Source organism: Miniopterus schreibersii, assembly GCF_964146895.1.
Source record: "Miniopterus schreibersii genome assembly, chromosome: 1".
NCBI lineage: Eukaryota > Metazoa > Chordata > Mammalia > Chiroptera > Miniopteridae > Miniopterus > Miniopterus schreibersii.
Genome location: NC_138101.1, coordinates 164,945,831 through 164,957,980, shown reverse-complemented (window position 1 = coordinate 164,957,980; position 12,150 = coordinate 164,945,831). Strand labels below are relative to the sequence as shown.

General features: G+C 40.8%; 1 protein-coding gene across 1 annotated transcript in view; it reads left to right on the top strand.

Moving 5' to 3' along the window:
- Nucleotides 1-4,562: 4,562 nt before the first annotated feature.
- Nucleotides 4,563-12,150, top strand: part of SOS2 (SOS Ras/Rho guanine nucleotide exchange factor 2) — a 78,463-nt gene continuing 70,875 nt past the window's right edge. The window contains exon 1 of the mRNA XM_081119648.1: nucleotides 4,563-4,796. Within this exon, the coding sequence (XP_080975774.1) occupies nucleotides 4,710-4,796 (87 nt within the window). The 5' untranslated portion in view covers nucleotides 4,563-4,709. The remainder of the gene's footprint in view (nucleotides 4,797-12,150) is intronic.

Here is a 12,150-nt window from a genome sequence, read left to right as displayed (position 1 = left end):
CCTTGGTGTTGTGAACATGAGTTTTAGTTTCATAAAAACTCTGATTCAAATAAATGTTTTGTGTGTAAAACTTGAACTAGCTTTAGATAGCAGCCAATCTTAAAAGCAAAAACAAAAACCTTCTGTATTTGAATATAATATAGAAATGAGGTAGAGTAGTTGATACTTTGGGTAAAAAGTGGAGCACTTGCCCACTTACAAAAATGGATTTCTGATGGTGGCAATATCTGGCTGACCTCTGTCATCTTTATACCGCAGAGCACCAAAGGACATTATTTTTGTTTCATAGCAGAATGTCTATAGCATATAAACACACAGTGCTTTCTGTTGGGTGGAGGTTGGGGGGAAGAGAGTTCAATAATCAATCTTTTGGAAATTTATTAAAAATTAAAGTTCTTGGGAAGACATTTCTGGCATGTTATCTCTTACAGGGGGTTGGGCTTCTGGGCATCAGCCTCCCATTACAGGGCAAACAATCTGTCTGATTACCTGTTCCAAATTATTTCCAGCAGGTGGACTGTAAGAGAACCAAAGTTAGCTACAGCAACGAACCATGAAAGTGAGTGACAATGACATTTATTGTTTCCTGTGGTGTTGCTTTGGTTTGCTACTGACTGACAGCACTTGTAGCTTTAAATAAATTGAGGAAGAGAGAGTACATGGGAGAAATGTTGAGTAAGTACTTCTCGAAAATGCTTTCAGTGGGAGAATATTGGTGGTAAAATTTCAACTGCCTTTTAAAATCTGAGATGTGCTTGGGTCATTCAAGTTGTCTCCCAAAGATATTCTAAATTTTAAAAAGTTAAAATTACTATCAAATTATTACTATGATAGCATATTAATTTTAATTCAAATTTATGATTGAGCTTTTTGTTATATATCCACAGGCCCTCCCTCTTATAGTATTAGTGTGTTTAATAGTTGCATTTTTAAAAATCCTCACTCAAGGATATGTTTTCATTGATTTTAGAGAGTGAGGAAGCGGGGTGGGGGAGCAGGAGAGAGAGAGGGAGAAACACTGATGTGAGAAAAACATAGATTGGTTGCCTCCAGCAAGCACCCTGAGCAGGGATTGAACCCACAACCTAGGCATGTACTCTGACCAGAAATCGAACCTGCAACCCTTTTGGTGTATGGGATGACACTCCAACCAACTGAGCCACCCAGCCAGGGCAATAGCTGCATTTTTTTTTAACACTTGGAACAGGTGCTTATAATGAGGTTAGAAAATTTTTGCTTAAAAATAGCTTTTATCCAGTGTGTAAAGACACACTCTGAGTTATAACACTGGCACAAGTTGGGGCATGGGGAGAGAGAAAAAAAAAAAGTTTTTAAATAATGTTTTGAATAAATACAACATTCGTATGGTTGAAAATCACAAGAAAGTTCACAGTGAAAAGTCCTCCCTCCTCCAGCCACCTGGTCCTCATTCCTGAGGCAACAAGAATTGTCACTATCTTGTGCAACTTCGCAGAAATATTTATATATAATAAAATACATTGCCTTCATTTTTTGATGTAAGTGGTAGCATACTCTGAATACTATATTATACATCTTGCTCTTTTCACTTTGTAGTGTAACTTTGAGAACATTCAAGTGGCCTGAACACAGTGATCTGGTTCTTTTAAAATGACTTGATAGGTTCCATTCTATGGATTTACTATTTTTTGTTGAACCAGTCCCTTATTCTTACTGATGATTATTTAAATTGTTTATTTCCAGGGTATTTTTGTTTTGTTTTTGCTACAGCAGTACTGCAATGAGTAATCTTGTGGTAAGTCATTTCACATTTGAGCAAGTATACCTATAGGACAAATTCCTAGAGTTTGCTAGGTCAAAGGGTATGTGCCTTTGCAACTTTCATATTGTAAAGTTGTCCTTGATAGAAGTTGAACTAGTTTACACTCTCACCAATAATATATTAGAGTACCTGTTTCTCCATTCTCTGACCAATAGTGTATAATCAAACTTTTTTATCTGTGCTATTCAAATAGGTAAAAATAACAATATAATTTAAATTTGCATTTTTCATAATTTGAGTAAAGTTAAGCGTCTTTAATGTGTTTGAGACATTTATATTTCCTTTTCTGTAAACTGTCTTTTCCTATCTTTTATCCTTTATTTTCTTACTGAGTTTTAGTCTTTTTAATTTATAGGAACTCTTAAATATTAGGGAAATTAATTCTAGGAAATGAATTGCAGGTATTTTTTCCAGTTTGTCATTTGCCTTTTGGCTTAGTTTGTGGTATTTTTTTCCCCCAATACATTTTTAAAAATAGAATGTATCCTCTAGATTTTATATCATAGTAGAAAGGTCCTTTGTACTCAGAAGTTATAAACAAATTATAGTTTTATTTTTTGCATTTAAATCTTTGACACATCTGGAATTTATCCTAGTGTAGAGTGGAGGGGTATGGATCCAACATTTTTTTCTGGATGGCCCATTTGTCTGGCCTTCTTGGATTACCCTCCACACACACGTGGATCACATTCTGTTTGCCTGGCCCAGAGATCACAACTAAGATGCCTGTAGAGACTAGGCAGGTTACATAAAAGGGTGAAGAGTGCCAGGTGGGGAATGTAGCCAACTGGAAATGGGATAGCATACTCTCCTAAAGAGGGCAGCCACTACTCTGATTATTCCCTTGCAGGAATGCAGCAGGGCCCAGTGTTGCCAGATCTTTGTCAAGAGAAGCTGAAAATCCAGATATACAAAATGATTTTTTTAAATGTTAACAATTCTAAGAATTTAAATATAGCCTTGGATGAACAAAATATGTCTTCAAGCCAGATTTGGCCTATAGAGAAGGCTTCCAATATTCTTGGCCAAGAATGAAACTTCCAATAACCACTTTACTCTCCTTTGAGAAAATACAATCATCGCCTAGTAGTTTGCTTAGTAGCTTATGGCTGGAGTTCAGGAGGAGAGAAAAGCAAAGACCCGCCATGTAAGCCAAAGTCTGCCCTCACTGATGGAAAGATTACTTGGAGAAACATACGCATTTCACTTTTATCCCCAGGACATGGGAATGTGGATGTTACCATTTATTAGAAGACATTCTTGATTCATTGGATACTTGGGTTAGAAAAAGATATAAATTTTCCAACCCTGCCATTCTGATCTTGTCAAAATGACAGAATGTTTGGTGTGTGTGTTTTAGGGGAGGCTAAATGCTCAGCTACTGGTCCTGGAACTAAGGTGTAGCAGACTTATTTTTTGCACCTTCTTTCCTTTCCTCGCTGCTGGTGGCTAGGGACAATCTATTATAATCCATATGGGCAGCATCTATAGTGGAATGAAATTTATGCTAATGATAAAGTTTCCAGAGTCGATGCCTCTCCAACTCAGGAAAGCTTATGGTCGGGGGATCTTTCCTGAGAGCTATTGAGTATGGTTGGGCCACGGGCAGCTCCAGGTTTTGTGGGACCTGACGCCTACACAATTTGGAGGACATCATTAAGGAAAATTCAAAAATATATTTGGACAGTTTTACAAAAACGATGATTTTGTAAACACGTAGGGGACCGTGCAAAAGAAGGACCTTTAAGTTCAAGCTCCGTTAACGTCACTGTCATCTGCCTTTTCCACCCCTACCGTGTGCGAAGAGCTTTCCACGCCTCACCTCCTTCACTCCCCACACCACCTCTCTCTGATAAGCTACTACCTCCTATATACAGAATAGGCAGGCTTAATAACGCAAATAGGTTCAATACTGTGTCCAGCCCGAACGCCTTTCTCGCCACATTCCCATGCAGCGTGCTTCCCACGACCGAAGTCCGGGGGCTCAACGCGCTCGAGGAGAGGCACCGCGTTAGGGTGGTCTTGGGAAGGTCGAGGGGCGGGAGAGTCTGTGTGAAAGGCAGTAAGTTGGGGAGTCTCTCTGGAGCAGGCTCCCAGAAGCCCCGCAGAGAGACAGACTCCGGCGGCCCGGCCCCCACGTCTCCGCGCCCCCGCGCCGGGCCGGCGCCTCGGCCCGCTCCGCGCTGCGCATGCTCGGCGCTGGGCTGCTCGGGCCACCCGGGCTATTGAGCGCCGGGCCCAGGGGGCGGGCCGAGCCGCGGCTGCCGGGACCCGGAGCTCCGCCGCGGCCCTGGGGCGCTGTGCGCGGCTGCTGGAGAGGCGGCGGTGGTGGCGGCCCTGGGTGCGCGCAAGTGTGGCTCGCTCGGCCGACGCACACGCCCGGTCGGTCTCCAGGGCCCTCTGGAGGTGACTCGGGCGGGCCGGGCCGAGCAGCGTTGCCACTTGGGAGGGCGGAGATAAGGCGATGAGGAGGGGAGCCACCGCCGTCGGTCTCCGCCCGCCGCAGCCGTAGCGGGAGTCGGGGTGGGGGCGAGGCCAACCGGAGCCCCGCCGGACTGCGAAGCCAGACAAAGGAGGGGGAGCCGCTCGAGGCGCGGGCAGCGCCGCCTGGAGAGGAGGCCGCCGCCTCGGTCGCAGCCGGGGGTCTCCTGGGCTCACGGGCCTCCGCGCTTCCTCTGGGGACGCCGCGCGAGGCGAGGCCACCCGGGCCGAGGAAGCCGCCCCCGGAGTCTCCGCCCGCCCGCCCGCCGGCGCCGCCTCCGAGCCGCCTCGGCCGTAGCTGCGGCCCAGGTGGGAGGCGGCGGCGCCCGGCGAGGCGAGGCGGCCCGCGCCCTGCCTGTCAGGCCACCGGCGCGGCCCGGCTTGGCCCGCGGGCAGCCCCCGATGCGGAGGCGCTGCCGCCGGGGCCATGCAGCAGGCGCCGCAGCCCTACGAGTTCTTCAGCGAAGAGAACAGTCCGAAATGGCGGGGACTGTTGGTCTCGGCCCTGCGGAAGGTCAGTGCTGGTGCCCGGGCGGCCGCGGGGGCCGAGGGAGGTGCAGGGGCGGCCTTGGGCTGTGTGGGCCGAGCCGGGCGGCAGGCGGGCGGGGTGCCCCGGTTCTAACGGGGAACTGCACGTCCTTCCAGGTCCCGGGTCCCCCTGTTAGTCTCTGGCTCGCGAGGGGGGCGCTCATAATTGCCTGTTGCATCCAAAAGGATGTCTTCTTAAGTTTTTTTTGCTTTGTTTTTGTTTTTGTTTTTTTGGCTTGGCCCGGAAGGAAGGTTTTGTTATGATCTTAATACTGGATTTCATGTTGCAGTCATTTCGTCAGGCAACTTCCGCCGTTGACCAATTTGTTGTCCTCAGGCTGGATTCGGGCAAGAGAAAGTCCCGCTGGTATTTAGACAGTTTCTAAAACAAAAGCACATTTTCAGGCCTGGTGATTACTTTTAATCCAGTTCTTTGGGGTTGTTCCCCTAGGCAGTTTGCTAGTAAAGGGCGTCTACTCACTTAAGGGGTAGTACTTTTTTGTAACATGAATGCGTTTGACATGTGCGGAATGTCAGTGAGCTATGCTCTCCCATTTAAAATTTTCGAGGTAACTTTAAAGTGCTTCTTCACTTCCTGAAGAAGGTGTTCTTGTTTACAAGAGATTTCCCCTATAAAATTTGGTCAGTTTCTCTACTGGGTGCAATTTAGCACTTGGAGTCTTTTTAAGACGACAAAAAAAGGTGTAACTCATTAAAAAAAGCAATCTTTTAAGTTTGAGAGCATCGCTAGGGTGTCTCTCTCCTGTAGATGCTGTCGATCCTTTGTGAATTTAGATAATAATCATACTATCATGTTTATAATAACGCTTTTGTAAGTTCAAGACAAATTTAAAGACTGTGAGTTCAGGATAAGATATCATGCCTTCTGAACATGGGCTTTCCATGCCATCTATGCAAATTTAATTCCTTCTGACATTTGTACAAAATAACAAAGAATACATTTTAAAATAAAGAAAAATAAACATTAATTTAAAAGACTGCACTTGAAAACTAAATTTTTATACATTAAATTTCTATAAATGGAAGGAAGTAGTATATATTAAAGGTAAAAACATTTTCCTCATGCATTCAGAGTTTCAGATTTTTCATTCTTTTCATAATTCTTTCAAGGAGATCCTGCTTCCTTGAGCCAAGTCATGTCTTTTAAAGAACTTGGTGGAAGTGACTAGGGGCAGGCACTTAAGACAGCTATCACTTCACTGGTATACTAGGTGTTAAAACTATTAAACTGACCTTGCTTCCATATGCAGCCCTATTTTAAAAGGAGAGGGAAAGAAATGGAAAGTGTGCTGAGTGGTGGTAATGAACCCTGGCCTGAGTTAAGAGCAAAGAAAAATGTTTAGATAGTAATTGATCCTTCAACCACACAGAAGTGTGAATGCAGTTATCCAGTAGGTCTGTATTATTGGCACCGTGAGGCAGGTATCTATTAGTACTTTCTGATAGAAAATAGTATTTGAATATGTGTTGCATAACTTATTTAACAAGTAGCTTTGACCCTGATAATCCTTCATGCACAAATACAAATTGATTTCTTCAGGTTAGGCTGGAAACAAAGCCAGAACTAGCATCCAATCCTAGTCCATTGCTTTGAGGTGGTTATTTTGCATTTATGTATTATGTTTGTTTTCCTGAAACTCAGGTGCTTTGTAGATTTGTATTGTTTTATTTTACAGCTCTTGTATATCCTTTGCTTATGGAATAAATACATCTAAGAAAATTTGGTCTTTTTAGGTGAATTCAAAAAGCAATTTCAATTTAATTTATTAATTTACTATTATACAATTGGGGTATATTTCCATGGAAAACCCATTTTTTATATTTTTGGAAAATTTTTGGCGTCAGTAATTTGGATTATGTCTAGTTTTGTGGTATTTAGGTATTTGTGGTATTGCAACATGTAGGTTTATAGTGTCTGCTAAGAGTTTCTTTGCAGGATGTGTTAAATTCTGGTATGTACCTTCCACCCATGTCTTTGCACAATGAGAATTCCTGCCATTTCTGGGGAGGCTCCATCTCTACATTCAATGCATCTGGAACTTGGCTTCCTTCCTCTACCTGACAAGATAGTTACAAAGACTGCTACCATTAGTAGTAGAAGCAGCAATGGACTAATAGGATTTTCTCTTACAGTTGGTGTTGCTATTAACCATGTGGTGTACTCTACCTTCATTTAACATTTGTTGAACACGTATTGGCACCATACTGGATCCTAAGAATACAAAGATGAATAAAAGCAAACGCCCTGCTCTAAAGTGCTTACTGTCTAGGCTGAAATTCTAAATTTTGAGGTTTTGGTTTATATAAATGAGGGTACTTCTGAGCTCAGAAGTTCTATAAGGAATATCTATATGTGTGTAGGAAAGAAGCAATGTAGTTTAATTGGCCCTATCATTGTAGTCCAAATGGGCATCTTGGTGGAACCTCTAAAACTGTTAAAGTATAATTTTAAGAAAGATAAAATCATGACACCAAATACAGGATGGGACAAAAGTAGGTTTACAGTTGTTCGTAGTATTATTTTCTATATGAACAACTGTAAACCTACTTTTGCCCCACCCTGTATAAATAAATATGTCAATGATTTTGATTCAACTCATTACTTAATGAGGAAACTCATGAGGTGTTAAAGCCACTTCATATGAAAATTTGAGGAGGTAGGTATTTAGAGGCAATTTAATAAAGGAATATTAAGGTAAGATTATTGGTTTAAATACAAAATTAGTTAATATCCTACAGGAATATAAACAGTAAATTTTGGGTTATCCTAGAAAAGACAACTGATGTGAATTTGCATCTGTATCAGACAAAAATCTCTAAATTAATCTTATAGATTTGTAATAGCCCAGTCAATAGATAGCAAGCAAAGTTCCTAGCACAGCACTGCACTGAAGAACACCTAGTATTCTCTTTTGCTTATTTTCAAATTTTGACTAATTTTTGTGAAAACCAATATATATATGTATATATTTGGTAAAGTGACCATTGTTGACTTTGAAATGCAAGAGGTTTTTTAAAACCAACATTAAATATTCATTTCGCTATGTAGAAACATGAACATTGATGGAAAAATAATTTTGGAAATAGAAATGTGGTGCTCTCTAATTTTTTGTTTTGTTTTTGTTTTAACTTTTAACACAGAATTTCATCTTTGGCATTTAAATACACACAGCACTACAAAGGGTAAAACAGAACAAAATGACACTACTAATGGATAATACATGCGTTGTTAACATTACTGCTAAATTATGTATCTTACCTAAAAGAGCCAGAAACATAAATGCTTTAACCACTACTCCCCAAGAACATTGATGCTATCATATTACTTGGGGGAGAAAAGAGTGTGGGATATATTTGTAAATGCAGCTCATTACCTGTGTCTTTGAAATGCCTTTGTGCATGTGCTATTTGATTGTATGCTGAGAAGTGTCAGTGTCAGCATACTACATATGGGAAACATGCTTTAATGTAATTTTTTAAATAATCCTCACCCAAGGATATGTTTTTATTGATTTGAGAGAGAAACATTGATCGGTTGCCTCTCGTATGTGCCGGGACCAGGGGTCAAACCCACAAGCTAGGTATGTGCCCTGACTGGTAATCTAACCCATAACCTTTTGATGTACCGGATGACGCCCCAACCAACCGAGCCACCCGGCCAGGACCTTAATGTAATTTTATCAGGTTTTTTAGTCCCTGATATTTCCCTTGTACATGTCTTTTCTTCTATAAGGTGTTCTTCAGCAGACTAGTCATGGAAAAGAAATTATCTGTTGTCCTTTACTGTCATCCATAGTTACAGATCTCATAGAGATCTAGAAAGAATGGATTGAATTACTTTGTTCCTCAGTCTAATTTGATTCAGGCTAAATATTGGCTCCCCACCTCAACCACCAGTTTGCTCTTAAATATCTGTCTAAAATTTAAGAAGTGTGAGAGAATGTCTGAGGAAAAAGAGAGTGGGGAATTTTGTTTCAGAAATGCTTTTGTGGAATCTGAAAGATTCTGGAGTTTCTACCTTTGTACTAATGTCTCTTGAAACTGTTTTAGAAGATTGCACTGGATCTTTCCTGGGGCCTAGAAGAAAAGTATGATGCTTTGAGAAAATAAAAGTGGTATCACTGACATGAGAACGTCAAGGAAGTAACATTGTGTTGAGTTCTGGAGCATATATTCAGGAATATATTGAGTGCCTCCTGTATGCCAGGCACTATTTTATTCTTGATACTGAGGTGGTAGCACAGCCCTTGCTCTCATAAAGCTTCCATCCTAAATGGCTGTGAGAGAGACAGAAAATAAAGAAGTAAATAGTTATCTGAAAGATCAACAGGAATTAACAAAGGAGAGGGGGCAAGAAAGGATTTGTGGCCAAGAGAGAGGTAGGAACAGGACTTGTTTTAAAGAATGAAGATCAAATCAAAAGAAGGAGATGGAGCTAGTTGGGAGAATATGGGTAGACCAGGTTAAGGAAGTCCTATATATAACAAAGTAATTAGATTAACTTGATCAAAGTTGCTGTTTGAAAATATCACTGCAATTGAAAACTAGAAATAGGACATCCTATGATTTTTGTGACCTGTTCTGGATTTCCTAAAGCCACTGAATATAACAGTAGAACTCCAGGTAGTCATTTGGAATTATTCCAAACTAAGGATGACCCAAACTGACACAAGGGGTTCAAGCCAGAACTGGATGAGCACTGGGGATGTATTTTAATTTGCTGCATATAGCTCCCTGTCAGGCATGATTTAGTAGTCTTCTAATTTCAGTTTAATTTTGGTATGGTATATTTGCAGCAATACTATTCCATTAAAATGTTTTATGCTGAGTATGCAAAGCATTACCTGTGTTACCACTTGATATAAATCAAGTATATGTCTTTTATATTAACCATAGCCTCTCTTTCAAGGGAACAGTAGTTTGATTATATCCTCTGTTAGCCTGCATATTTCGATCAGGAAGGAATTTTAATGGAACTAATGGAGTTAGCATTATCTCATGTAGTCACGTTAAAAATTAACAACCTAAAATTCTTTTCTTCTTTTGCATAAAATATATGATAGTTAAGTAGGGAGCTTTTGAAATATGTAAAGTGTTCCACATTTCACATTTGAATGTGTAGAGAATGAAGCAACACAATGAAAATAACATCAGGAGTTAGATGTGAGCACTACTATTGTCTCTTTCAAGTAAAGTTTTCAGTACCCCAGTTTTCTTATGAAATCTGTTTGTAAATTCAAATACTACCTCTTACTACATAGCACTTTGTAATTCTTTCTTAATTGACCTGTTAGCATTTGACAGTTGATCTCTTCCTCCTTGAAATCCTTTCCTCATTTGGTTTCCAGAACACAAAACTCTGCTGGTTTTCTCCCTCTCAGGCTATTCCTTCTAAGTGTTCTCCTTTGTCGATTCCTCCTCATCTTCTTGACTACATCATCCTGACCTCCGAGAACTTTGTTTTTGGACCTATCTTTCTATTTACAGTCTACTTCTTGGAGATCCCACCGAGTCTCATTGCTTCCAATTTATATTTTTGGCTCGGACCTCTCCTTTGGATATTTAACTTCTTTCTTGATACTTCCACACAGATGTATGATAGGCATCTCAGCCAGTACTGAACTCCTCCTCTTCCCCCTCGAATGTGCTCCTTTTGTATTACTTTTCCATATCAGTACATGGCTACTCCATCATTCTAATTATTCAGAATAAAACTCTTGAGTTATTCTTGAATCCTGTCTTTCATAACCCATGTCTAATCTGTCAGCAGATCCTCTTAGCTCTATTTCACACTGTAATTATATTCAGTCACCATTTCTTACTCTATTTTTTTAAAATATATTTTTATTGATTTCAGAGAGAGGAAGGGAGAGGGAGAGAGAGAGAGAGAGAGAGAGAGAAACTTCAGTGATGAGCGTTATTGATCGGCTGCCTCCTGCACGCCCCCTGCTGGGGATCGAGTCTAAAACCCAGGCATGTGCCCTGACCAGGAATCAAACCTCTATCTCCTGGATCATAGGTCGATGCCCAACCGCTGACCCCATGCTGGCCAGGCCTTACTCTTCTGTTTCTACCATCTATGACCAAGTCATTATCACCAGTCGCCTGAAGTATTAAGATAGCCTCTTAACTGCTCTCCTCTCTTCTACCTTTGACCCATTCAGTCTTTTCTCAACACTGTAGAGGCAAGTGAAATCTTGTAATTCCTTTGTTCAAAACTCTTGTCATTGCTTCTCAGAATAAAAGTCCTCTTAGTGGCCTGCTAGGCCCTCTACAGTCTGGTACTAACTCCTCCTCCCTTTTACCTCACTGACCTCATTTATACTGTCCTTTTTTTTTTTTTTTTTTTTTTGCTTTACTCTTGCTCCACACTGGTTTCCTGTACCTACAACACATAGGCATGTTCTAGTCTTAGGGCTTTTGTACTCATTTCTTCTGCGTAAAACCTTGTTGCAGATAAAGACACGAGTAGCCCTTTTACCTCCTTTAAGTCTTCAGGCAAACAACCTTCATCTTGAAGAAGCCTTCTTTTGCAGCTTGTCTAAAACTACTAAATCCCCTGCTTCCTGGACATTCCTCTGTAGATGTTCAGAACATGACCCAATCCAAGCTTATTATCATCTTTCATAAACTTACATCTAAGATAAGTGATATGCTCAGTTCTCAAGTCAGAAAGCTGGTCATCATCAGTCCCTTCTTTCTCACACTAGGCTCACAACTAATCAAGAGATTCGTGATTCTTTCTCTTAAAATGAGTTTTCTAACATTTTTGCTATGTGTTCCCAAAATAATTTTGAAAACTTCACACATTTTTATGTTGACATCTAAAAATTTTCATCTTTAAGTTCAAATAGTTGCAGAGGATATAATTGTGTGTTCTAAATACTGACATTTTAAAGTGAAACAGCTCCATCAGCCTTTTAAATGTATCCAATGAAATCTAAATACCATAACAATTTTTTTTAAAATATAGGAAGGGAGAGGGAAAGAGAGAGTTGAAATACCAACGATAAGAGAGTCATTGATCGGCTGCCTCCTGCATGCCCCCGACTGGGGATCGAGCCTGCAACTTGGGCATGTGCCCTGACTGGGACTCGAACCGAAATCTCCTGGATCCTAGGTCAATGCTCAACCACTAAGCCACACCTGGCCGGGTGACCATAACAATTTGATATTCACCATTCATCCTTTTAAAATATACATGACAAAGTGCTTTTTTAACAGTTGAAAATTTTACATTGTCGTTTTGTGTGTGTGAACTTTTCATTCCACTTCTACATAATTATATTCTAATAAAATATTTTTGTGTTTAAAAGTCT